This window comes from Urocampus carinirostris, chromosome 10 (genome assembly GCF_059441175.1).
Source record: "Urocampus carinirostris isolate Australia breed hairy pipefish chromosome 10, RoL_Ucar_1.0, whole genome shotgun sequence".
Classification (NCBI taxonomy): domain Eukaryota; kingdom Metazoa; phylum Chordata; class Actinopteri; order Syngnathiformes; family Syngnathidae; genus Urocampus; species Urocampus carinirostris.
In genome coordinates, this window is record NC_142358.1 from 33,345,974 (window position 1) to 33,373,615 (window position 27,642).

The window sequence follows — 27,642 nt, forward strand, 5'->3', positions numbered from 1 at the left end:
AGAAAGACAGAAGGAGAGAAAAGAGAAAAGAGAGAAAAGGAAAAAGTTAGAGCAAAATAAGTTAAAAAACAGAGAGAGAGAAAGAAACAAAGAGCAACAAAGGAAGAGAAAAGGAGAGAAACAGAGTGAAAGAGACAGAGACAGAGTGGGATAAAGGGGGTGGAAAAGAGAGAGAGAGAGAGAGAGAAAAAGAAATAAAAGTACAGTGTCTGTTCGAGGCACCTGGCTTTGGCAACATCAAGTTGACATATTTCAACCTGCAGCTTGTTTTTCTCTTGCGCTTCTCTGAGTGTTGTCTCACGGGCTGGATTCAAACCCTTAGCGGGCCTGATCTGGCCCGCGGGCCGCCTGTTTGACACCTGTGCACTATTGTCTGCTGCGTCCACAAACACGTCTCACCTTTACTCCACTTCCCGTCAGCCCCCGCTGTTTTCGCCCTTCTTTTTGATTCGCCCGTGGAAAACATATCAGAATAAGTCTCTAAAATAAATACATTACAAAAATATACAGTTGCAAATACATATTATACATGGTTACACATATTTACAAAGAAAGACGGTACACCGAGAGAGTTTTCAAAGCTTTAATAATTATGTTATAACTTTCATCCCGAACCGTGCCTGTGAAGGGTAGCAAAACGCTACTAGCAACACGCTCGCAACACCGTAAACGGGTCTGTTAAAAAAAACATACCGTACATGTATAAATCACAGTAAAACGTTCTCCTCTTCCTCCTTATGACTGACGTCATCAAAGTCGTCTTCCTTCAGTATGGGAAAGATACTTTGTCATGTAGACGTCGTCCCACGCTCCCTTATTTAAAAACACGCTAGCAACACGCTCGCAAAGTAAAGTTTACGTGCAGTAGCTCTGTTTCCTTCTTTATCGGACTGCTCGATTGCGTTTGGTTTGAAAGCTGCGTCATGTGCCTTTCTTTTTGCAATTTGCATGATGAGGATATGTCTACGCTAATTTAATTTGTGCACAAGCTAAGAAGTTGCAGCCTTCCTCGGCGCATATAGTCCACCGGTCCAAATCTTACCTTTTGTACTCGAGCGCCGCTGGCGGCTGTTAGAAAAATTACATAATATGGCCGCATCACTGAATAAGCCGCAGGGTTGAACGTTTGGGAAAAAAGTAGCGGCTTATAGTCCGGAATTTACGGTATTCATGCAGTTTTAATCACTTCAGATTTTTCAGTTCATATATTTTTCGTGGTTTGCTGTCCCACCACAGATATAATGCCTTCTCAAGGTCCAATTGCAGCAACGGAATTTCCATAGCTAATTTGTGGTTTTCATTGTCGTTGTGCCAATCCAATGTGCTTTTCTGAAAGTTAGTATCGCGAAATGATTTATGCAATCCAGTTTTTTTGTCATGCTGGGTGCACGCGTCACAGAACATGTAGCCTCCATTATCATCCTCTTCATAGCGTAACCAGGAATATAATTGAGTCCATTTTGGCAGAAAAGTCCTTTTTCTGTAGAAGAATTCTTTTGTTTATTATCTTTTGTCGAATCGTTCGCTTCTAAACACGTGTTTTCCTTGCCTTCGCGGTCTTCTGAAGAATTTCTCCGCTGTTTTTTCGTGCCGGAATTATTGCCGTTGTTACCACTTTCTGTATTATGTTTCGACCTATTACCGACACTGAAGAAATTACCAATACCAACTGTTTTTACGGAGGCATACTTCTCTTTCACTCGACAACCGCAACAACAATGACGTCATCTCGAAACATTGAGATCTCGTTTGCCGAGATCGGCGTGCAGACGGAAACTTGAGCCGCGAGACCAAAACAACAATGGCGGCTCTGCCTGACGAAAGGTTTGGAGCGCGGTAAATCTTTGTTAAAAAAAGAAGTAATCGGGTAACAATGACAATTTGGTGTCAAAAACGTTGCGTCCCGGGGACGCACGTTGATCTGACACAGTGCGTTCCTAGCAAAAAAGATGCGTCTAGGACGCAGGGACGCGGGCAAACGACTGCCCTTTATGAGTACAAGCCTACCCACGTATTGTAGTTTGAAAACTACTTTTCATGTGGCCCTGTGAAAGTATCAGAAATCTAAGACGCTAATACTGTACACCTTAATTTAATTAAATTAATCCGTCCATTTTCTGCACCGTTTATCCTCAGTAGGGTCACGGGGTGAGTTGGAGCCCACCCGAGCTATCTTCAAGCAGTGGGCAGGGGACATCCTGAACTGGTTGCCAGCCAGTCGCAGGGCACACAGACAGACAACTCACTTGCTCATACACACCTAGGGACATTTTTGAACCGGCGGCAATTAACCTCAAATGCATGATTTTTGAATGTGGGAGGAAAGCGGAGGGCCCAGAGGAAACCCACGCAAGCACGGGGAGAACATGCAAACTCCGCAAAGGAAGGTTGGTAGCTGGATTTGATTCCGTGACACGCTAATCACTCGTCTGCCATGCCGCCCTTAATTTGATTTGATCTGATTTGATTTTGATTTGACTGGTTCAAATAATTGACCAATGAGCCAATCATGGAGACATTTCCATTCTTTTTCCATGTATGAACAAATATACATACATTTTACATTATATATTTCTTTGTTTGATTTTAATAAAATTAGTCTGTTAAAAAAGGTTTTGAAACACTCAGAACTGAAGCAAAATAATAAATAGTGTTAGGTCCCCATTTAAAGCACAAAATTTGATATTCAGTTTAGTAGTATTTTTAAAGGTTTTTTAAGAAATATTTTTGTTGTAGTTCTGCGGTTGGATTTTTGTATTATCACAGTAAAATTTTTGAAATATTACTTTTGCTTTCTTTTTATACTATTCCTGCAGTATTATTTCTACCGAAGTCTTCATAGTATTTCTGTAGTATGTCGTAGTATTACTGTATTATTATTATTATTTTTGTAGTATTTCCGTCGTAATATTTCTGTTGTAGTACTTTTGTATTATAGTATTACTGTAGTGGTATTTTTGTCGTATTTCTGGAAAAAAAATTTGCTCCCCTGATTAATGATTGCAATCTACAATGACGAAGGTTTGAGTTTTTCCTTGCCCTCATGTAGGATTTAGATCAAGGGATGGTCTAATGATGGTCTGTAGTCCGTGCAGCCCTTTGAGACTTCTTGTGATTAAGGGCTATACAAATAAACGTGACTTGACTTGACAATTGATATTTTTTGCGTTACGCCAAGCGCATACAGTCGGCCATTTTGGATGGGTCCACCAGAAGCGGTTAGATAATGTCACAGGTCTACACAAATTTTAGTTGGATGGTCAAATGAAAGAGGAATGTTCAAGGCAGTGTTTTTTGTGACTTTACCATTTATGTCTAAGTACTGTTATCTGTTGAGTGGAGGCCAGAGGGCGGGGGCAGTGGCTCAGGAGGTAGAGCGCTCATCTTGGGATCAAGAGATCGCAGTTCGAATCCTCCGTGTTACATGTCGAAGTGTCCTTGGGTAAGACACTGAACCCCTAATACCCCCAATATGCAGGTTAGCTCCTTACATGGCTGCACGGCCGCTATTGGGAAATGTGAAGCACACTGTAAAGCGCTTTGGGAAGTCTTGACTTGAAAAGCGCTATATAAATGCAGATCATTTCATTTACATTTCATTTCAGAGAGGGAACCCCACTTTCAACGTGAGCTCACGCTATAAACCCTGGGCGAATGCATTGCACAGTTTTTTAGCCTAAATGAGCTCCAAAGCCCCAGGTATCTTTGAAAGCCTGGCCAAAAGAGTGAACCCTTATCTGGTGAGTGGAAGGTAGAAATAGGTTCAGAATTAAAGCAATGCGACCCCTGGGGATAGCTCGGCCACGCTTAAACAGGCTGAAACGTCTCCCAGAGATCGCTTTATTTGAACCCTTTCCCTATACACCTGACACTTTTCTTTAGCGCTTATGGGTCTTGTTTGTGTATCTGTGAACATTTGTTGTCATAATTTAGCCCAGAACGTTTGACGACAGACAAACTAGAGTTTTGATGGCCTTATTTCAAATATCAATCTCAATAATAATAAGGTAAATTTACCTTACACTACTCCAGCATGGCAGACACTCCTCTGGTTGCCTGGACTTTGTCCATGTGATTAGGAACTATCAGTAAACCCACCAATTGAATACAATAGAATAGACCTTTATTGTCCTTGTTACAACATGGGTTCAATATATTGTGACATCGAAATTGGACGTGGCACTCCAGGTCCATATTTTACAGTGAGGATAAAGAAAACAAAGAGATAAAGGAACAAAGAAGATGTTTGTACTGTCCTTGATTGTATAGGCTTTGTTTTCCTCCGGAGGGGGGTGTATGAGGGGGTGAGGGACAGACAGAGATGGCCGGTTCCAACTAAATGTTTGATCTTACTGTACACACGGTCCAGTGTTTTCCCTAATCGCTCAGTCCACGTATTGAATGAATTTGGGAAGTAAAATCCTCAAGCATGTCCGATTAAAGTCGCCGGCGACGACAAAAGCTCCGTCGGGGTGTGCGGGGTGTGCGAGCTGCTGTTTAAGAGCCTATAGCAAATAGATCAACAAAAGATAGACCTGGTGACTGCTCATTCTCATGTTACTTTCAAACCTTACCTTTTAATCAATAGGCTACTGACTCCAAACAGAGGCATCCTTCCTGTAAGAGGCAACATTTGATATTTGCTTTTGTCACTGTAATTACTTTGTAGTAGATTTAATTTGAGGAAAGGTCACTGTACTAAAGCCCATGCAACTAGGGAGGACAGACTATCTTTTCCTCCACAAGTTTGAATAAACATCCGGGTCGCGAAATGAGACGGGTAAAAACAAGTGCTGGAGTGAGCAGTTTTAGTTTTTTTCTTACAATATAACAAATAAAGTAAATAGAACAGAATATTCTGGTCTTGTGAGAGCAGAACAAAGCTTTAATGGTTTCACAAGTGCATTTACAAAGCGGTTTACAATCATTTGTATACCAAAGGGGAAGAGCACCGAAGTTAGTGGAAAATTCCCAGACCACCAGCTTCACACTGGTCCTTCCCCCATACTGAATTCTGCAGGTAGTTTTAGAAGACTCAAGGTCTCCTTCCCATTAGTAAATCAGAACACCACTTAGAACTATGTAGGGACTGTATCACGACTAGATAAACAGTTATGTGGCGACAAGTAATTAAGATAAAGTAAATAACTACATTTGAAAATATGGATACTCAATGTGCATTCATTACAAAGTGCTAGACGAAATGATTAACTGGAAAACTCACAATTAGGACTAAATGCACATACACATTTTGATATTCTAGCACAATTTATACAGTTTTAGAAAGAAATAAAGGAATATCGTTTGGAAAGAATGTTACTTTTATTTGCTGTCATGATTAGGGTGGATAGATTTATAGACGTGCTTTATACTTTTTGTAGGATTCTAAAGTTCAAGCATCATTTCCTCCTAGTTATAAAACATATTTGATTCTATCTTTTTTCAGCTTCAACACTTATATTAATTTTGTTCTAAGGTTTCCTCGGGTGAATGTACATCATGACTACTTTGGCCTGAGGTCCTACCAGATCTCTCCTTTGGCTTCGCTTGGTGATGTGAAGCAGTTACTCTATGAAGACACAAACCTGCCTGTCAGAGAGCAGCGACTCATTCACAATGGCAAAGTGGTATGTTGAGTTTTCGATGCTACTACCTTTACAGATGAATACAAGGATGTATTCTCAATAGTTAGGGGTAGAATGAAGCCTGCTTACTTGCTTTGGTCAACAAGATTATTAGCGAGGACATTTTCTGCCAGTTGAATTACGCTGAGGGCTTTCACAAGTTTTCAGATATAATAGCCAATTAAATATTCTGTTATCTGAACTTTCAAAATAAAAATAATTACCGTATTTTCTGCATTATAAGGCGCACCCCCCAAAAATGTCCTTTTTGTCCTATATTTTCCATACATAAGGCGCACCGGACTCTATGGCACTACAGTGAGAACGTCAACAAAACCGTCAGATAGTTCAGTCAAACTTATTAATCCCGGACACATACAGACACGATGTCTGTACGATGTCACCAATCACTCAAATGTGTCATTCCACATATCATTAAGAAGGTTAAACCATTTCTTAGTTTCTATTCTTTTTTTTGCTGGCAACTTTGTGGACAGCAAATCAAGAATTTCATTGTGCAGGGAAACGTGGTTCTTTACTGTACATATGACAATAAACACTTTGAATTGGATTGAATTTAAAAACAGACTCATCACATAAACATCAAGATCAGTCTGAAACAAAATACTGGGAAAATATAAAGCGATCATATTCAATAATAATACGCAACCATGGTCCTCTTACATCCGTGAGTGTAGTAAATCCAAAGGTGTAAAATATTTACTTAGTTCAAAACACGCGATAATGCCGACAAATAGAGGAAAAAATCCACCGAAAAGCATCTCTGCATCGATGGACATTGCTTGTTGCTAGCTGTCTGTTTAGCCCCATAATTCCTGTTAACAAATACAGACTAGTAAAACATTGTTTTCTCCAGGCCGTAGAGCAACCTAACTCGTGAATCACATTTTTTTTCGACCAATTGCAGGCTTTGTTTTACGCCGTTTTACCACGAGCCTGTAAATGCTAAAAAGGACCCGCCTCTTTTACCTCCGAATAACTTTTAGCCAATAGTAACCAATTCAAATGATGATTGACACATTGGTTAGGAAATGAAACGCCAGTATATAGATCCCAGCATACACCGCGGACTACTTCTCCTACGGGGGAAAATCAAGTCGCTTGCTAGACCTTGCGACTCAATATAGATCCATATATAAGGCGCACTGTATTATAAGACACATGGTCACCTTTTGAAAAAAAATTAAAGGCTTTTAGGTGCGCTTTATAGTGCATAAAAAACGGTATGTTCATTGCTTCAGAGAAAGTTAGCTACCACCAAGCCAGACCACACCTACCCTTACCAGATATCAAATGTATTCTTTGACAAATATTTCAACACTTAAGCTTCTAAATATTGCACTTGATTAATTTATAGTGAATTTGGTCATATATTGATTGGAACAAGAGCCCAAGGCCACTTTGACATCAGTTACAGTAAACAGTATGGCACAATGAAGCGTATCCTGGTCATACTCTCAGATTGATATAAACGGGTGGAATAATCAGATTGAGTCTTATAATGAACGCAACATTAAAGCGGATGTCAAGCCAATGGATTTCATAAAAATCGTTAATCGTTTCCCACTGGTCTAAATTTATTTAGATTTTTTTTTAAGGTTAAAGGCAACTATATGCATCCATCTGGTGGCCATTTTGAAAATATTGTCTGAATGAAGATGACGTCACAAATGCTAGATGACACATGTGTATATTGCTATACTAATTTCCTACATACACGAATGCCATAGTTTGTTTAGTAGAGGTCGAAACAACATAAAATTGTTGGGAAATTATTTGTCCTGACTTGAGAAAATATTGCTTACAGCTAGTAGGGGCACATACAATATCTCATCTCATCTCATCTCATCTCATTAGCTGCACCGCTTATCCTCAGTAGGGTTGCGGGGGTGCTGGAGCCCATCCCAGCAATCATCGGGCAGTGGGCAGGGGACACCCTGAACTGGTTGCCAGCCAATCGCAGGGCACACAGGGACAGACAACTTGCTCGCTCATTCACACCTAGGGACAATTTGGACCGGCCAATTCACATGAAATGCATGATTTTGGAATGTGGGAGGAAACCGGAGTGCCCGGAGGAAACCCACGCAAGCACGGGGAGAACATGCAAACTCCGCACAGGAAGTCTGGAGCTGGATTTGAACCCACGCAGGAGGTTCCAAGACATGAACTGTGCCACACATGCGCTAACCACTGCGCCGCCGTGCTGCCCCACACACAATATAATATTTAAAAAACAATCAACCAACTATCAACAATCTATGGTTGATATATTTACGTTTTTTTTTCTCAAATTAAGAATAAACCAATAAAACACTCGGTATGCTCAAATTGCAACTCACCATTTTTTCCAATCCTTGAAAACATCATATGATCAGTTCATTTTGAGAGCATCTCTGTGGTCGTGTCACATTGTACTGGTAAAAGAATGGATCTCTTCTTCTGTGATGGTACAGTACATTACCGCCCACAGCAGAAAAGGAAAACATCCCATTTTCAAGGTCTTATTTTTCAGTTTCATTACACATTTAGAGATACTCATCCTAGACCAGTAAAAGTTGTGCCTGTAGAGAAAAATAACTCAAGTGAAGGTTTAAGCACTTTCTTCAGTGTAAAATGCTGAAATGCTATAACAGAAAAGCCTGTATTTGCTGTGATGCTTTTGGTTCTCTTGGTGTGTTTGTGAGCATGAGTGGAAGCTGGTTTCCCGTCTAGAGAAAAGTTGACGGAAAGCACCAGGTGGTGGCTGCTTGTGCAGCTCCCTGATCTCATACGCAAAAATTAGATTCAGGCCTCGCCCCCATACTCTTGATATCACACACCAGACATTCACGAGCCTACACTTTACACAGCAATTACTAGATAGATAGATAGATAGATACTTTCCAGCAGCATCCCTGAGCTGAGGACAATACAATAATAAAGCAAAAAGAATTCAATATACAATATACAAATACCCAATGTGACGTGCAAATGCCCACTGTAGCGTGTTATATAGAGTATCTAGATGGTGCTACACAGAATACATATTGCAATAAAAAATACGGTAATATGCAATGTGGGGGGGGTGTGGTTTAATGTGGGCCTTTACTCTGCCGGGTAGAGTTAAAGAGCCTCATGGCATGAGGAAGAAAAGATCTCTTCAGTTTGTCCGTAGTACAAGACAGTGACAGCAGTCTGTCGCTGAAACTGCTCTTCTGTCTGGAGATAATGCTGTGTAGTGAGGTCCACTCCTCCCTCAGAATGACGCAGTTCCATTCAGCTATGAGTACAGTAGTACATTTTCATTTTGGAAAGTAAGTCAAAACAGTGTATTGGTGCTGCTTCTTTACTTTCCACAAATACCGTCATTCCAACCTACACAGTCCCGAGTGTGCAATAAAATTACTAATTGATTATTCCATCAGTTATTTAATTGTTGGCTGATTGATGACTGCACCTTGGTGTGCCATGAATTGGATGATGATAAGGTTTTGTGTTCACGGCAATGCATATCACCTAATACTTTATTGGATTTAAAAACTGCTGAGAACTGCTGTCCACAATTTCACCTTGAAAAGCTCCTACTAACACTTTCAGTGCCAACTGCATAATTTCCAATAAGGTTTTTATTATATCTCATAAAGATGGTTTCTTATGGTTTTCATGAACGAAATGATGAGACGTGTTACTTGCAGCAGTATTACAGATTATTGTCTTCTTTATGGTATTTTGCTCTTTGAAACAGATTTGTAACTATTATGATCAATATTTATCATTAATACAAATCCGGTGTGAACTGTGTGTTCAATGTAGCTGGACGATCGCATGCCAATTGGAACTTGGTTGCCAACTGGAAGCCATGAGATTTCTTTTAGGTTGGAAGGAAGAGGCCTTAAAGGTGGAGGTAATACTCGAATCGCCTACTTTGTGGTTAAGTCTGACTTCCTATTGAATGATTACCCTTCTTTAATGACAGGTAGATTTGGGCAGACTGCGCCGCCCTTGGTTGAATTTCTCAAAGATATCCTGAGGAGGTACCCCGAAGGTGGCCAGATTCTGAAAGTAAAGCATACCAACATATTAAGGTTAAACCCATAACTATAACACACCTTTTAGAAATGACGCAACACTTCTATGCCATACCTTAAAAGGAGCTGATTCAAAACGCTGAGGATGCTGGAGCCACCGAAGTCAAGTTCATGTACGATGAAACGAAGTATGGAGTGGAGTCACTGTGTTCGCCTGACATGGCTGAGTATCAAGGTTGGTTATTGACAGTCTGGCTTGGCTGATTATCACTGACACGGTGCTCTAGCTGTAACACATGTGTTTTTGCTTTTTTTGGGTTTCTCTGCTGTCAAGTAACATTGACTATTTGCTCTCTTGTTGATCCGTGACTTGGCTACCCGTGACTTGGTGTTACAGAAGTAATATGCCATTACACTGGAAAAATCTTATTATTGGAATTGCTTCATTGTCCTACCTACCATTGGTTTTGACTTCACCAACCTTTGCCTTTGTTTTATAAAATATTTATGTCTGTACTGGATAAATTACAATTTATAGACTTCTTAAAATCATTTGTGATATTTTTGCTTTGTGAAGATTTTGTGTTTTAGCTGTAGAATCAGGTGTGTATGGAGGACTGAACCTGCCATATGGAGAAATAAAAGTATAGACGATACCTACAAATATATGCTATATAAATAAATGAACAGATTAATAAATCACAATTCCTAAATAGATGACAATATGCAATGTATTTATTTATTTAGGCAGTATTTTGTCATGTGTTTTGACTTGATTTTCTTTTTGCTTTACATAGAGTTGAACTATTCAGATGTAATGCCAAAGAAAAAGTTTTGGAACTCTTTGAGTCATTCAAAGCAGATGCTGACACAGTGTTGCTCTTCTTGTATGTCAAATGTATGCCTAGGGAATTTAACCTCAGAAATGTATACGCATTTTTTGTTAATTGATTATCATAAAATATAGGTGCAATCATTGGTTTCCAGGTACTGCGCTCTATGTCTACAATGATGCCGTGTTCACTGCGGAGGACTGGAATGGGATCCAGGAGATAGCCAGGAGCAGGAAGAGAGACGATCCGCTAAAAGTTGGACGATTTGGAATTGGATTTAACTCGGTCTACCATATTTCAGGTAGTTACATGGGAAATTAGAAATTCGGCTTCCATCCCATTCTATTACGATCCTAGCTTGTTAATAAATACAGGCTGCACCCACAACATGCTTAGCATTCAGAATATGGATTTCCTAGAAAGATAAAATATATCTGCTATATGTGTGAGTAAACTGTACACATGTTTTTCTGTATTTGCTCAGATGTCCCTAGTATATTCAGCGGGGACCAGATCGCCATGTTGGACCCTCACCAGACCTTGTTTGGATCCAACGAGTCAGGACAGTGTTGGAACCTAAAGACGGACGTGAAAGACATCTCCAAATTGTCTGACCAGTTTTCCCCATATTTCGGAATATTCGGTAGCTCTGATAAAACCATCGAGGATGGCTGCTTCCCTGGAACGCTGTTCCGCTTCCCACTCCGCACCAAACCTTCCCAGCTCAGCAGCAACCTTTACAACAAAGAAAAAGTTTTGGAACTCTTTGAGTCATTCAAAGCAGATGCTGACACAGTGTTGCTCTTCTTGAAGTGTGTCCAGAGGGTCTCTTTGCATGTGCGTGAATCAGATGGAACAGAACATGTGTTGTATCAGGTTACTACGCAAAATAACACCGACGATCAACTCGAAAGGACTAATACCCTTAAGTCTCTAGCTGAAGCAGTTGATAGCTATAGTGATCATATTCCCAGTTCTACCCTCACTTGTGTCACCTACCAGGTAAACATAGAGGCTCAGGATAAAACCAAGAATGAGTCACATAGTATGAAGTGGCTCGTGTGCAATGGAGTTGGTGGTAGAGGAATGTCTGCAGAGTTGGACTCTCTTGCAGATGACCTAAAGTTTATGCCCACCATTGGCATCGCCCTGCCTTTAACGCTAATGGACAGAGTCGATGAAGGGGCCACCTCTGCTTTCTCAGGACGAGCGTTCTGCTTCCTTCCTCTTCCCCCAGGAGAGGAGAGTGAGACAGGACTCCCCGTGCATGTTAGCGGGTTCTTTGGCCTGACTGATAACAGGCGGAGTATTAAGTGGCGGGATGTGGACCAGTGGAGGGATCCAGCTGCCTTATGGAATGAGTTATTAGTAATCACTGTCATCCCTCAGGCGTATTTTATTCTCATCACTGACTTTATCAAAATGGTACAAACAAAAATGGACCAAGACTTCCCATTATCCCCAAGAATGACCTATATGGCTTGGCCGGATCCAAACCGGGTCAAATCCAGGTGGAAACGCATCCTGCAGCCCCTGTTTCATGAGCTCCTTCAGCAAAATGTCTTCTTTTCCCTCAGTGAAAGCTGGGTCAGCTTGGATCAGGCGGTGTTTTCGGAGCTTGACATAGACAAAGACATTTCACAGACTGTTATTAACTACCTCCAAAGTTCAGGGATGCATGTTGTGAATGTGCCTACAGCAGTGGACTCAGTCTTGGTGGATTATGCCACTCTTGAGTCCACAGAAGTGAGAAAGGTTACGCCACCTTTGTTACGCAAGCTTATCAGGAAGTCCAAACACAAAGGGCCTTTGGAGGAGAAGCTGCTGCTACTTGAGTTTGTGCTTAGTGATGCCAATTACAGTGACTTAATAGGACTGCGGCTCCTTCCCCTTCAAGATGGAACGGTTGCTCCCTTTTCAGCATCTGTCACCGAAAAAGATCTCGTTTACATCACATCTGACGAGTATCCCAGGTAACAACATAATACCAAATCTAATGAGTAACACAGTGGTACCTTGATATAAGAGAGTTCTGACCAAAGAATGTTTTTGGGGTGTCAGGTGTCCATATTATTCAGTTTTGTCAAAAGTGCTAAACATAGAGTTGAACTATTCAGATGTAATGCCAGAGCTGAAACATATATTTTAAGGCTGTAAATGTTTTAGTACTATTCAATATATATTGAGAGTAAAAATAAAAAACAAGCTCACCTTACTCATGCAAATATTTGAATACCCTATCTTCATGACCATCGGGCACACTGTGTTAAAAGGCTCAGTCTCCGTAGCTGGTTTTCTTTCTGTGTTAAACACTATACAGGGTGCACCGCTCGACAGGGTGCGGGAGCCCTCTGCTGCGCCACATTACAACAACACAGACAAGCATACAAGTGTGCATGCTCAAAAATACAATGGAACCAAAACTGAGTTTCGTTGTGGTTTATTTAAGTATTGATTAAAAAGTGAAACACATGGATAAAACTATATTTAAGTAAAAGAGCTGGTAATCCATACAAACAATCGAAAAAAACATCAAAATCCTTGTCGTCTGTTTCTGACCAGAACAGCTTCCCTAAATCTCCATTGAAAGGTCCACTTTCTTCACTTTCAGAGTCACATTTAGAGTCTATTTCAGTGCCATGCAGCTCCTCGGAAATGATGGCAGCTTTTGCGAAAGCTCAAACAACAGTCCTGGCAGAAACGTTGCTCCAAGTGTCGATAGTCCATTCTTTTCATTATAATCTACTGAAAGTTTCTGCACCACTGTAGTCTTGGTCCAGGTGAAATAAATTACACCATTTCATGAAACAAAAGCACCAAGACAGTAACAATAACTTTCAAATTGATAGGTATGCTTCGGCATTAGCATCCTTGAGTACTTCTGCAAACTATGCATTGCATGTGACATCACCTGTGGCGTTCACACGGAAGAAGGCATTAAAGTCACAGGAGATCGCATACAAGTTGCATTTAGTTGGAAATGTGAACAATCTCACCAAAACATCTGATTTCACCCAAAACGTGTACATTTTTACTTAGCAAAGGCTCAAACTGTGACCACCCAGTCTTGGGGGCGAGATAACCCTGAGACCTCTGACCTGGTCTCCGTCCGCCGCCTTACATGTCACACAGGGCGCACTGCCCGGTAGTGGGCGGCCCACGGTTTGAAGAAAATCTGAGACTTTTATGTGTGCCTCCTGGTCGTGAAAATACGGTACGCTATTTATGTCTGTCATCTTGTGATTAAAAGTCACAATTTTCCCCACTAAAAACAAGATTGAATCTTGCACGGTGCTGGAAGTCATTATTCATTTTAATCCATTTCAACTAGGGGAAACTAACTGTTTTCATCTTGGTTGACATTGCCATGTAAATAATTACATTTTTAATCACAGATAAGGGAAATAAAAAATGAATAATGTCTTTGTTTTCAGGTGCCTGTACCCAGGGCTTGATGGTCGGTTCGTTCTGGAAAGTATCAAACCTCCGGTAATGGAAAGACTTAAAGAAGCTGCCAAAAGCCGAGGTAAAGTAGTACAGTGTTGTTTTTATTCATGAAATGCTTCCGCTACTGATTGTTTTTGCAACACTATAAATAACAACAAACATTATTTTTTATTTTCTTCATACAAATAAAATCTGAGTTTCATTTGAGTAGTACACAGGTAATTAACTTCAAACTTCCAAAATGTGTCACTGCAGTTCAGCGGTATCTTTGGGGGTGTTCAGGTATGTAGGTATTGAAAGTGTGTCAATTGTTGGACCTCTTTACTACTAACACGAATGCATGACTTGAAAACACCCCAACTAAACTTTCAGGTTTCTGCACATAATGAAACCAAAAACTGTCCTTAAAAAACAATTGCAGTTAAATGCACATTTTTAATTCTAAAAAAAAACACTAACACATTTCTGCATTCTGAAATCTGAATTTTTAAAACGATGAATGGTTTGTCTGGAATGTTCCAAAGTTGTTGTTTTTTCAGCTAATGTTTTGTTTCTATTGATTTTATGAAATGGTGAAATGTTTTTGTTTGTGATTTGAACAGGAAGACCCTCAACACAGCTGCAAATGCTGAACCCTGATCGCTCAGCTCGACTTATTAAGGAGATCCTATCTACAACTTGGCCGATTAGAGACTTCATTGTCCAATGGGAACCTGGAAACCAAGAGCTAAAGCACCCAACCGTTTCTTGGTTGAAAATGATTTGGAAGCATCTCTACATACATTTTGCCGATGACCTAAGTACTTTTGACGATATGCCTTTGATTCCGTTTGTGCCACTGGAGGAAGATATGGAAAAAGTTGAACTTTTACGCCTCAAATGTCCATCACCCATTGTTCTTGTCGATGAGACTGAGACACCTTTTTCTGAATGCCTTTTTGAAGTCATGAAAAAGTTTGGTGCAGTTGTCATGAAAAAGCAGGATTCCTGTTTGCAGCATCCCCAGCTCAAAAACTACATCCATCCCTGCTCTCCTGGAATGTTGCTGAGAATTATGGATAGATTGTCAATGCAACGTTTAGTGAGCCTAGTTTCTTCTTTCTCTGTTCAAGAGAGAATTACACTGAGAAATTTCCTATCTGGATTATCGGATGTTACAGAAAAGGAAAAACATACTCTGCTCGAGCTCTCCATCTTTGAGAGAGTTGGGACCTCTGTAGATGGTGCCACAGCTTTTACATCACTTAGAGGTGCCAGAGCTTTACATCACAGAGCCAAGTACCCACCAGATGTAAAATTCTCTTTCTGCCTGGTAGCTTGCCGTGATGAGGAGTCCTTTCGCCTCATCAAAAAACTAAAACTAGCGCAGGTGAAGACAACTGAGTGTTTAAAAATGATTGTCCATGATATTCAGAGCGGATTCTATTCACCAGAAGAGGTAACCAAAATCTTGCTTTGGGCACTGAAACATTTGGCATTTCTAAAGAATGAAAACTCATCAGTCATTGGATGGCTATCTGCACTTAAATTCATTGATCTGCCTTGCGGAAGGTTAGTTGCAGCCTCGGAAGTTTTTGATCCAGATCTGGAGATTCTGCAAAATTTGTTTTACAAAGAAGAAGAAACTAGGTTTCCTACTAGTACTTTTACCTCATCCCCTGATATTCTTCATTCACTAAGACAGTTGGGGCTAAGAAATGAAGTGCAACTCAGTGAGAGAGATGTTCTCCAAGTGGCAAAGAAAATTGCAGATTTACAATGTCAACAGGATCCTGACTGGGATCTTATCATCAAAAAAGCGAAAACACTCTTGCAGATTCTCAACAAACAAACAAAACTGGTGAAATCAGCAGATACTCAGGCATCTTTGTTAAAACTTAATTGGGTACCTGTCTGCAAAGAAAGACCCCCTAATTACCCGAAATCTCTTGCTTGGGTTGGAGATACTCTTCATGTCAGCTCTTTGTCGGAAATGTGTAACATCTCTCATGCTGTGCTTGTAGGATCTTCAGTTGCTCTTGTCGAACACACATCTGCTGGGATGAAGAAGGCCCTGAAACTAACTGTAGAGCCGCAGGTGGATCAGGTCTTGAATCACTTGAAAGCTGTTAATGATTGGCATCAATCTCAATCCTTCTCCACAGAGGATTGGTATCAGTTTCAGCAAATCCTGTTTGAAATATATGGCTTCATGCAAGTTCATCTCGAAAGTGCTAGAGAAGCAATGGCATCATTGACATTTGATTGGGTTTGGACTGGAAAGACATTCTCACCTCCTAGCCAAACAGTGTTAAAACCTCTTCCTAATTTAGACCTACAGCCATACTTGTACTCTTTGCCCAAAACAATGAGAAAGTTTCATAAGCTTTTCAAGTTTGGTGGTTCATTAGAAGAAGTTTCCCCAAACCATGTGTTAAATGTAGTAGCCACCATTCAAAAAAAAAGTGAAGGTGAACTTACAAAGGAGGAAAGCAAACACGATGTTCTTCTTTTGATCAATATCCTGAGATGGCTTTACAACAATCAGATACAGGTTGAGACCAACTTCCATGTTCCTATTCTCAATTACAAGGATCCAAGCAATTTAGCAATGAGACCAATTCACGAGTGTACTTATTGTGACATAAAAGTGGATGATTTGAATGACTTACTTGAAGATACATCAGAACCTATCACATTGGTCCATGATGACATTCCCATGAAAACTGCAGAGTGGCTAAAAGTGCCATGTTTGAGCACAAGGCTTATAAATCCTGAGAATCTTGGCTTTGAACAATCAGGTCAACATGAACCTCTTACAGTTCGAATAAAGAATATTCTGGAGGAATATCCATCTGTAGCCGACATTTTTAAAGAGCTTCTCCAGAACGCTGATGATGCGTGCGCTACAGAGTGTAGTTTTCTTATCGACATGAGAAAAAACCTGGACATTCGAGAGAATCTTCTTGATCCGGGCATGATAGTGTGTCATGGACCATCCCTGTGGTCTTTCAACAACTCGGTCTTCACAGATACCGACTTTCTGAACATTACTCGGTTAGGTGGATCAGTGAAGAGATGTGAGGCGGACAAAGTTGGCAAGTTTGGCTTGGGCTTCAACTCGGTGTATCACATCAGTGACATTCCCATTATCATGAGCAGAGAGTTCATGATCATGTTTGATCCAAACATCAATCACATTAGCAAGCACATCAGAGACAAGTCAAATCCAGGGATAAAAATCAATTGGAGCAAACAACAGAGGCGCTTAAGGAAATTCCCAAACCAGTTCAAACCTTTTATTAACGTCTTCAATTGCCAACTACCTCTTGCTCAAGATTTGCCATACAAATACAACGGAACGTTATTCAGGCTTCCATTCAGAACGGAGCAGGAGGCATCAGTAAGTGAAATTAGTAGTTTGTACTACAACACCACAGATATTTACTCCCTAGTTGATGAATTCAGTATATGTGGTCACAGATTCATTCTGTTCACTCAGCATGTTGGCTGTATGGTCTTAAAGTATCTGAAATATGAAGAACCAAATCCTGCTCGAGCTCAAGATGTTGTTACCATAAACAAAAGTGTGTGGTCATCTAAAGCCTCATATGGACCCTTGAGTATCCTAAAATCAGCAGCCAAGGTAATGAAAAAAGTAGCAAGCTCCAATAAAGTTCCCTCCGATATTCCCAAATCTGGCTGCATTATTCGTGTGGTAGTGGAGGAATTTCATAATGTCTTTAAACGCATTGTTGATCTCCACTCCCCTTTGTTCAGGGGCTCTGATGATGATCCAAACCAGTACTTTGAATTGGCAACAAAAGGGATTCAGACAAGAAGGTTAACAGACGAAATGCCCCAGAAGGCAGTTGAGGTCACCAACTGGCTCATTTGCTCATGCATGGATGGAACAGAGGCACTCAAATTTTCACTCAATGACAGTGGAAAGAGGCTTGGACTTGTGCCTTGTGGTGGGGTGGCTGTTTTACTTACTGAGGAAGAAAATAAAAAATGGACTGTTAAATCCAATGTCGTTCCAATCGGAGAGGTGTTCTGCTACTTACCTCTCAGAATAAAAACGGGACTACCGGTTCACATTAACGGGTGCTTTGCTGTGACATCCAACCGCAAAGAGATATGGAAGACTGATACCAAAGGAAGGTGGAATTCTGTCTTCATGAGACATGTCATAGTCCAGGCTTATATGGCAGCACTTACAATGCTTCGCCTTTTGGCTGAAGATGGAGATCTCCTGGACTACAACTATTATGCGACATGGCCCGATCCAAGTCAGGTTCATGATGACTTCACATTAGTCAGTCAAGGAGTCTACCAAGAAATAGCCAAAGGGGGTGATGGAGAGCAGGCAAAGGTTTTCTCTGACGGAACAACCTGGGTGTCAATCAAATATGTCAGATTTCTTGATGATTCACTACTCTGCAAACCCAAAATTGGTCCTGCCGCTTTCAAGATTTTTTTAAAGTATCTAAAAAAGAGTGGCTCACAAAACCTTTGTGCAGTTGAACTACCCGAATTTGTGAAAGAGGGATTCGAGGATGCTGGCTGTAAAAGAACATTGGTGGAAAACACTCTTACAGAGAAGGAGTTCTTTGCAAATGTATTTTTACCTCACATTGGGGAAATTGAGAAAGAGCTTCGAAATACCTTAATGCTGTATGTCTTGAATGATAAAATGGAAGAATTTGCGTCAATTTTAGAGGCAACTCCCTGCGTCCCTTGCTCTGGCCCCGACAAGAATTTAGTATTACCCGCACGTCTTATTCACCCAGAAGGAAGAGTGTCTAAACTCTACGACTCAGATGATGGAAGATTTCCTGCTGGAACTACTAAGGACTACCTAAACCCAGTATGCTTAGTCAAACTTCTGCAGCTGGGCATGGTGAAGGACGATCTGTCGTGGGAAGATTTGTTTGAACGTGCCGAATCCGTTGGTGCTTTGAATGACAGCGATCACACAGCAGCATGTTTTCGCAGCAGCGTGCTACTTAGCCTCATCGATGAGAAACTGAAGATGAAAGATCCAGGATCACCCGAGCTGATGGAAAAGCTGCGGGACATCAAGTTTCTCCCATTTCTAACTAGGCCTGCAGGGTTCTCTCTACCTTGGCATGGTAATAACTTTCCCCCCACAACCATGTTCTCTGCGCGAGAGATCTTTACGACTGAGCATCAGGACGTCGTATGTCTGATGAAAACAGTGCTGAATGAGAACTCACCGTCTTTCAAAGGTTGTGGTGCAATGTCATTGGCTGTGAAAGACTATCTTGGTCTGATAAAGAAGCCAGCAGTTGAACTAGTTATTAGCCAACTTATGAAACTTTCTGAAGCGTTTGATGGTGTAACTCTCTATCAAGAAAACATAACAACTGCATGTTACAAGTATCTACATGAAGAAATGCTTCAAAATGATAAAGCAAAAGAAACAATAATGGACGAACTTAAAACATTCAACTCTATTTTGGTAGAAAACACCTATGTGAATCCCTTCAAAGTCGCATTCCACCTAAATTTTGATGCAGCGCCACACCTTTACCAGCTCCCGAACAAATACAGGAACAGCTGTCGTGAGCTCTTTGAAAATGTTGGCGTACAGCCCAGCTTCTCGGTTGATGATTTTTCATCAGTACTTGGAATTATAAAGCAAGAATGTGGCCAAAGGGCTCTTACTGAAGAAAACTTCCAGCTGTGCCGCAGAATTATTAGTGAAGGAATATGGAGCTTGATCCGTGATAAAAGTCAAGATTTCTGCCAAGCAACTTATGGTGCCATCCTTCTGCCAGACTCCTCTCTAATACTTCAGCCATCAAAATCTCTCTGCTACAATGACTGTCCTTGGATCAAAGTTCGAGATTGCTCGGTGAAATACTGCCACGGAGATATTCCGAGAGAGGTTGCTGTTAAACTCGGAGCAGTCCCAAAACGTCACAAAGCCTTGGAGAGGTATGCATCAAATGTTTGCTTCACTGCACCTGGAAGTGAGTTTGGTCAAAAAGAAAAACTCACAAGTAGAATCAAAAGCATCCTAGATGCATATCCATCTGAGAAAGAAATGCTTAAAGAACTTCTTCAAAATGCAGATGATGCTAAAGCTACAGAAATCTACTTTGTCTTCGATTCCAGAACACACCCCACGGAGAGAATATTTGATGACAAATGGATTCCAATGCAAGGCCCTGCACTTTGTGTGTACAACAATCAGCCTTTCACTGCGGATGATATTCGAGGAATACAAAACCTTGGAAGAGGAACCAAAGAAGTCAATCCAGGAAAAACTGGCCAGTATGGCATTGGATTCAACTCTGTCTATCACATAACAGATTGTCCCTCATTCATCTCAAACAATGACATCCTGTGTATATTTGACCCACATGCACATTATGCTCCTGGGGCAACATCTGTAAGCCCAGGTAGAATGTTCAGAGACTTGGACAATGACTTCCGAACTCAGTTTTCTGATGTCCTCAATTTGTATTTAGGGGCACATTTTAAATTGGAACGCAGCACAATGTTCAGATTCCCCATCCGCTCGACACATATGGCTAAGATATCAGAGATCAGCTCCATCCCAGCATCAGACAGAATGGTGCAGAACCTCCTCGAAAAGCTGAAAAATGATGGCGTTGAACTTCTTATGTTCCTTAACCACATGGAGAAAATATCGATCTGTGAGGTAAATGCAACGGGGGAACTAAACGTACTTTATTCTGTAACAGCAAAAATAACAGATAGCGATCGCTTAAAACGAAAACAGTTCCATGCCTCTGTCATTGACAGTGTAACCAAAAAGAAGCAGCTCACAGCTATTCCCGTCCAACAGATAACCTACTCAATGGACGTTGAAGACACAGAAGGTAATCTGACCACATGGATGATCTGTAATCGTTCTGGCTTTCCAAACATTGAACTTGTCTCCAAAAGTGTGATATCAGCTCACAAGAATGAGGATATAACACTGTTTCCACGAGGGGGAGTGGCCGCGTGTGTTAGCCACAACTACAAAAAACCCCACCGAGCTTTCTGCTTCCTTCCACTGTCTCTTGAAACCGGCCTCCCTTTTCACGTAAATGGACATTTTGCCCTCGACTCTGCACGTAGAAACCTGTGGAGAGATGACAATGGAGTTGGGGTGAGGAGTGACTGGAATAATAATTTAATGATGTCGCTTTTAGCACCTGCTTGTGTCGAACTGCTGATTCAAATTAAGCGGCGGTGCTTCCCAGGCCCTGATCCCACTATAACGGTGTTGCAAGGAAGTCCCTTGCATGTTGTAAAGGATATCTTAAAAAAGTTTTTGTTTTTCTTCCCGGTGAACAGAATTGACATCCAGCCTGACTGGTATTGCCTGGTTAAAGCCATGTACACCTGCATTCACACAGACTTGAAGCGCCTTCTGCCAGTAGTCAGATCACCACAAATGGACAACTCTGAGATGCATTCTGTCGTTTACATCTCATGGGCAAATACGTCCACAGCTACCAGAGGTCGAGCTTTTTTTGACAATCTGCTACAAGATGAACTCCAGAACCTAAAAAATACAGAGTACAATATCACGTCAAGAAAATCTGTAGCCGAAAATGTCTACAGGTTGAAAACCCTGCTTCTAGATATTGGTTTTAACCTGGTACATAGTTGTGATGAGACAGCAAACCTTTACTTGTGTTTTGAAGATGCAGGGATAGCAGTGAGCTATGTGACACCTGCAGAAGTCCGTAACTTTCTTCACACTTTCTCATCCCCAGACACGCCTTGTCATGTTGGAAAGCTCCCTTGCCGCCTCCAACAGTCACATTTCAAACATCTTCACAATTTAAAACTTCTTGTTGACTATTGCTTCAAAGATGTTGAGGGGGATGAAACCATAATTGAAGGCTTACCTGTGTTACTTACAATGGACAATATGCTCCAAGTATTTGATTCCAAGAGACCTAAATTCCTAACGTCACACCATGAACTTTTTCCATCCAGAAAGGAGATGTTCATGAGCACTATGTACCTCAAATACAGCAGCGTGTTGTTTAATGCGGGACTAGCAAAGATGTTTGACCTCAACAGCTTTGGTGAAATTATTGGATCTGTTGTTCCAAGAGAATACCGAACCAAGGTCCCCGTGAAATGGCGAGACACATTCGGAAGTGAATCCTGGCTTAAGGGTGTATGGAATTTCATCAGTGAAAATGTGGCTGTCAAGGAGGATCAAAATGCATTCAAACCAACTTTTGACACAGTACTTGACATCCTCAAAGACTGGGCGTTGCTACCTGGTCTCAAATTCATTTCAAGAGAAAGGCTTATTGTTCCTGAATATGACATACTTATACCCTTGAGTTTAATTAACGTTGCTATATTTCCTCATGGTCAAAATGACAAAGTATTCCATACCCTGATGAGAGCTGGTTGCATTCAACTTGCTGTGAACAAAATCTGTGTCAAAGAAAATCCAATCATGTCTTTTCTGTCAAATCACGCAGCAAATATTGAAAATCCATCAAGTGTACTGAAGGCGCTTGAATACATGATTCAGACATCTGCTTTCAAGGCAGGAAGCTTGACTGAAAAGGACTTTGAGTCTCTATTGTTTTATTTCACTGACAACCTCGCAAACCTGACACAACAGGACGCACAGACTCTCAAACTACTTCCATGCTTCAAAGCTGTTAGCGGAAGGTACATCAGCATTTCAAATTACGGATCCACTTACGTGCTTGCGAAAAAAATCCCCACTGCCGACATAGAAAAGTGGGCCCACACAACCACTTTTGCGTTTCTCACAGATAACCCACAATTGAAAGAGCTGTACACTTTTCTTGGATGCTCTGCGATTGATGACATAGAAATATATCTTCATCACGTCCTTCCAAAATTCGAAAGTCTTTCCTACAATGCCAAAGTAGAACACATTGTCTATTTAAAGGACAGACTACAGTTAATGGAAGAGTCATGTGAAATGAGGGATCATCTGTATGACAAATTGGAAGGTCTGACATTCATCTATGATTATTCAAACAGACTCAGGTCAGCCAAGTTTTTCTTTGACCAAACAGTTAAGGTATTTGAAGTTATGCTGCCTGCAAAGTCATTCATACCAAATGATTTCTTCAGGAAAGTTGAGCAGATGACAAAACCCAAGAATGGATCGATGTCGTTTGGTCCCTGGATAATCTTCCTGAGGAAAATTGGTTTAAAGCACGACGTGTCCCAGCAGCAAATTCTACAGTTTGCAAAAGAGGTCAGCATCAAATCACAAACAGAAAAGTGGAGCATAGACAAAGTGCAAAACATAATCGATGTTCTCCTCAATCACATTTTCAAAGAAAGGGTGGATTTGTTTCAAGGTACTTTTCTAAAAGAGCTAACATTGATACCATTCGTTTGTCCCGAAAGAGCCCCCAAAGAATTGATCAAGCTTCATTCACAATACCAAGAAACAAGCGGAACTCTTCCTCTCATTCGTTTCAGTGGTTCTCAAGTCAATCCCAAATTCAAGCAAACTGATATAATTCACTTACTCTGGACATCTTGCCCAATATTGCCTGAAAAGGCTACACCTTCAAGTGTAAAGGAACAGGAGGGAAGTACACTAACTGAACAAGAGCAGCTTGATCAGGTGTTGGCCATACTCAGTGTCAACTTGGACCCGCCATTGGAAAAAGTCATTAGTAACTGCAAAAATATCTGCAACATATCCAACCCGGATGAAGAAATGGTAAAAACAAGGAACAAAGTTTTGAGGTCCACATACGAGTTTTTAAACGCAGATAAAAGAGATTTTCGCTACCACCTTCGAGGGGTGGCTTTTGTCATGGTAGAAGATGGCTTCAAGTTGGTGAAACCTGAAGAAGTTGTAATTAATTTAGACAATGAATCGGACTTCAAGCCCTACCTGTACAAATTACCCCTAGACCTTGGCACCTTCCATCAACTATTCAAACTTCTTGGCACGGAGGACGTTGTATCAACAAAACAATACATTGAAGTGCTTTGTCGGATTTACAAAAATTCCGAAGGCAAGCAGCTTGATCCTAATGAAATGAGAACTGTGAAAAGAGCTGTGTCTGGATTGTTCAAAGCTCTTCATAATGAGCCAGTGGAGATGCGTAAAGATCTGGAAAGTCTCAGAGATTTGACCTTCTATCTGCCAAGTCATGATGGAAAATTAGCCAAATCCAGTAGTTTGGTTTATGACGATGCTCCACACTACAAGAGTAGAATTCAGGGTAATGTTGGCGTTCAGATGCTTGTGGACCTGAGCCAGTGCTATCTAGGCAAAGATCACACTTTTCACACAAAGTTGATAATGCTGCTTCCTCAGAATCTAAGGCCGAGGCTGCTAAGCAGCATCCTCGAAGAGCAACTGGATGAGGATTCTCCAAAAATGTGCCAGTTTGGAGCCCTGTGTTCACTCCAGGGCCGTCTGCAGCTGTTGCTGTCATCGGAACAATTCATCAGCGGACTAATCCGAATCATGAAGCACGAGAATGACAATGCATACCTCATGAATGAGGAAAAGGCCATACGGCTCTGCAAAGCATTTTGCGAAGGACTAAAAGTATCTTGCTTTGAGAAACTCCAGACCACTTTAAAAGTGAAAGGATGTGGCCCCATGCCAAATAGCCGCAGTGAAACCCTTGCATTTCTCAAGAGGTATGGAACCGCAGTGATTCACCTTTACATCCAGCATTCTGACAGCAAAGACATCAACTTTCTCTTAGCTCTGGCCATGACCCTGAAATCTGCTACAGACAATTTGATATCGGACACCTCATATCTAATAGCCATGTTTGGCTGTAATGACATCTACAGAATCACAGAGAAATTGGACAACCTTGGGGTCAAGTATGACTCTACAGAGCCTTCCAAACTTGAGCTCCCCCTTCCTGGAACCCCGATTCCTACTGAGATTCATCACACCCTCCTCATGGACCCAATGAATGTTTTCTACCCTGGGGAATACGTGGGTTATCTTGTGGATTCTGAAGGAGGAGACATGTACGGGTCTTATCACCCCACATACACGTATGCAATCATTGTTCAGGAGGTCGAACGAGAAGAGGAAGATAATGCAACTTTCTTAGGAAAGTGTCTCCAGATCGACATTGGTTACAGTGAGTACAAGGTAGTCAGCTCCCTAGACTTGTATAAATTTTCAAGACAAGATGAAAGTGCCAACATGAGGGAAAGCAGTGCTCCATCAACCCCGACGAGTCCGGACGGTCGCAGATTGAGCCAGCAAATGACACATCCTCTCTTTGCCAGTAGAGACAACCAAAGACCTCCCACAACAAAGCAGTCCCCTAAAAAAATCAAACTCAATGCCCTGCCGGACATCTTGAAAGAAGTCACCTCCGTCATTGAGCAAGCATGGAAACTTCCTGAAACGGAGAGAAAGAAAATACTGCGCCGACTCTATCTCAAGTGGCACCCGGACAAAAACGCAGAAAATTTGGACATTGCCACTGAAGTCTTTAAGCATTTACAAAACGAGATCAGTAGGATGGAAAAGCAGGCTTTGGCCGACCAACAGAATACAGAGCGTACATCCAGGAGACCTTTCTCCACATCCTCCACTCGCTTTCAGTCAGAGAAGTCCTCCTTCCAAAGGTTTTACCAGTCATGGAACCAGGAAGCAACAAGTCACAAGTCAGAAAGGCAACCCACCAGAGGAGATTACGCTAGCTATTCCGGCTCACCGTCACACACCCGACGCTTTTTTGTGCCGCCCACTTTTAAAACTGTGGGAAATCCTGTGGAGGCCCGCAGGTGGCTCAGGCAAGCACGGGCCAACTACTCTGCAGCCCGCAACGATCTCCACAAAAACGCTAACGAGTGGGTCTGTTTCAAATGCTACCTGGCCACGAAGCTCGCCCTCATCGCTGCCGACTACGCGGTCCGAGGAAAGTCCGACAAAGACGTGAAGCCGACGGCCCTGGCGCAGAAAGTGGAGGAGTACAACGCTTACTTGGCCGGACTCACCAGCGATGTTCAGATCCTCGAAGGCTACGGCGTGGACAGCCTTCGAACCCGCTACCCAGACCTTCTGCCTTTTCCACAGATCCCCAACGATAGATTCACGTCCGAAGTAGCTATGAGGGTGATGGAATGTACCGCGAGGATCATCATAAAGCTTGAAAACTTTGTCCAGCAAAAAATGTAAATTGTTAATACTGTGTGCAATATGGAAGTCGCGAGCTGGCAGCTTTGCACTTCTGACTGAATGAGTGTGAAATTATGTGCTGCAAAGCGGGCCGCCACAATTCACATTTCCTGTAAGAAATGTTCATATTCTGTATATATAATTGCCAAAGCAATATGTTTTGTTTACCAAAGTTCCTGATGTTTTTTTTAATGTTGCTTTTTACTTGCTATTTTTTTACAAGACTATATAAACTGCATCTATTTTATCAGAAACAAGAATGTAAAAGACGTGCGCAGACAAAAAATACAGGTCATCTCAAAGTATTTATTATGGGTATGCAATATTAATGTTTATCATACTTTTGGATTTTCAGTTGTCTTATTTATGGATGAAGCACCTTTTTTAGAAAAGTTAAATATGTTCTTGCACTCCTCTGTGAAATTGTTTGTTGCCTCATTTGTTTTTGATCCATGTGATTTGCTGCAGCCATGTCAAATACAAATACAGACATTTTTGATAAATATTTTGTGTCCATTTATCTTTTGGAGCTCCAGTTCAGAATACGTTTTGCGGAGTGGTAATGCAATTGTACAATATGGCATAGATAGATTAAAGGAAAATTGTTTGTGCAATTTAGCTTTAGCCACAACATGCAAGATGAACTTACAGTACATCCTGTAAATGGAGAGTTCTGATTAACATTTTTGATCGAAAGAAATATATTAAAAAAAAATGGAAATATCTGTTAAATTAGTTGTTTTGAAGCTTGAGAATATGCCACATAAAGGATTTTCTTGAATCATAGTAGAATAAATTCATACTTGTTAATTATTGATACCGTGCCTTTGGAACGCCTATTTTTATTTTATTTTTTTTACTTTTAAAAAAATAATTGTATGAAATTTTTTTGCCACAGAGAACTATTGTACTTATATAAAGTGTGGGCCAGCACGGTACAGCAGTGGTTAGCGCGTGTGCCGCACAGTTCTAAGGTCATGGGATCAAATCCAGCTACCAGCCTTCCTGTGCAGAGTTTGCATGTTCTCCCCGTGCTTGCGTGGGTTTACTCCGGTGTCCATCCACATTCCAAAAACAGGTTAATTGGCAGGTCCAAATTGTCCCTCGGTGTGAATTAGCGAGTGATTTGTCTGTCTTATTGTGCCCTGCAACTGGGTGGCAACCAGTTCGGGGTGTCCCATGCACACTGCCCGAAGACAGCTGGGATGGGCTGCATCCCCCACCAATTTTGGTTCAGCCTTTAAGAGTATTTATTCTTAACAGCAAGCAAACAAGAACACGGCTCCATTCAATCCAACCTAGCAATCAACAATCAGTAAAACGAAATATAGTGCGTGCGTAATGACGTCACTCAATGGAAAACGTCTTACCGCAATTTCACGAGTAAGAGCGCTATTAAATTGACAAATAACACGGTATTCTTCCTACTTTGGAAACTTAATTAGCTATTTATGAAGGTAGATTTGTGTCTTTACTATTCAATCAAAAAAACAAGTTGTTTCAATCAAACTACATATTTTCAAACAAAAAAGTGTTTGAATGCAAAAAAAGAT

The 27,642-nt window shown here is 41.2% G+C and overlaps 1 protein-coding gene and 1 long non-coding RNA gene across 2 annotated transcripts in view; one reads left to right on the plus strand and one right to left on the minus strand.

Moving 5' to 3' along the window:
- Positions 1-26,592, plus strand: part of sacs (sacsin molecular chaperone) — a 28,735-nt gene extending 2,143 nt beyond the window's left edge. Inside the window, exons 3-10 of the mRNA XM_088345330.1 lie at positions 5,477-5,627; positions 9,441-9,531; positions 9,604-9,689; positions 9,779-9,890; positions 10,643-10,789; positions 10,973-12,461; positions 13,923-14,014; positions 14,538-26,592. Of these exons, the coding sequence (XP_088201456.1) occupies positions 5,477-5,627; positions 9,441-9,531; positions 9,604-9,689; positions 9,779-9,890; positions 10,643-10,789; positions 10,973-12,461; positions 13,923-14,014; positions 14,538-26,089 (13,720 nt within the window). The 3' untranslated portion in view covers positions 26,090-26,592. The remainder of the gene's footprint in view (positions 1-5,476; positions 5,628-9,440; positions 9,532-9,603; positions 9,690-9,778; positions 9,891-10,642; positions 10,790-10,972; positions 12,462-13,922; positions 14,015-14,537) is intronic.
- LOC148358789 (uncharacterized) lies at positions 5,559-5,957 on the minus strand. Its single transcript, XR_015851488.1, has 3 exons — positions 5,849-5,957; positions 5,654-5,775; positions 5,559-5,569 (listed from the first exon to the last, which is right to left on the minus strand). It is a non-coding gene; the product is annotated as an uncharacterized LOC148358789 (long non-coding RNA).
- Positions 26,593-27,642: the final 1,050 nt, after the last annotated feature.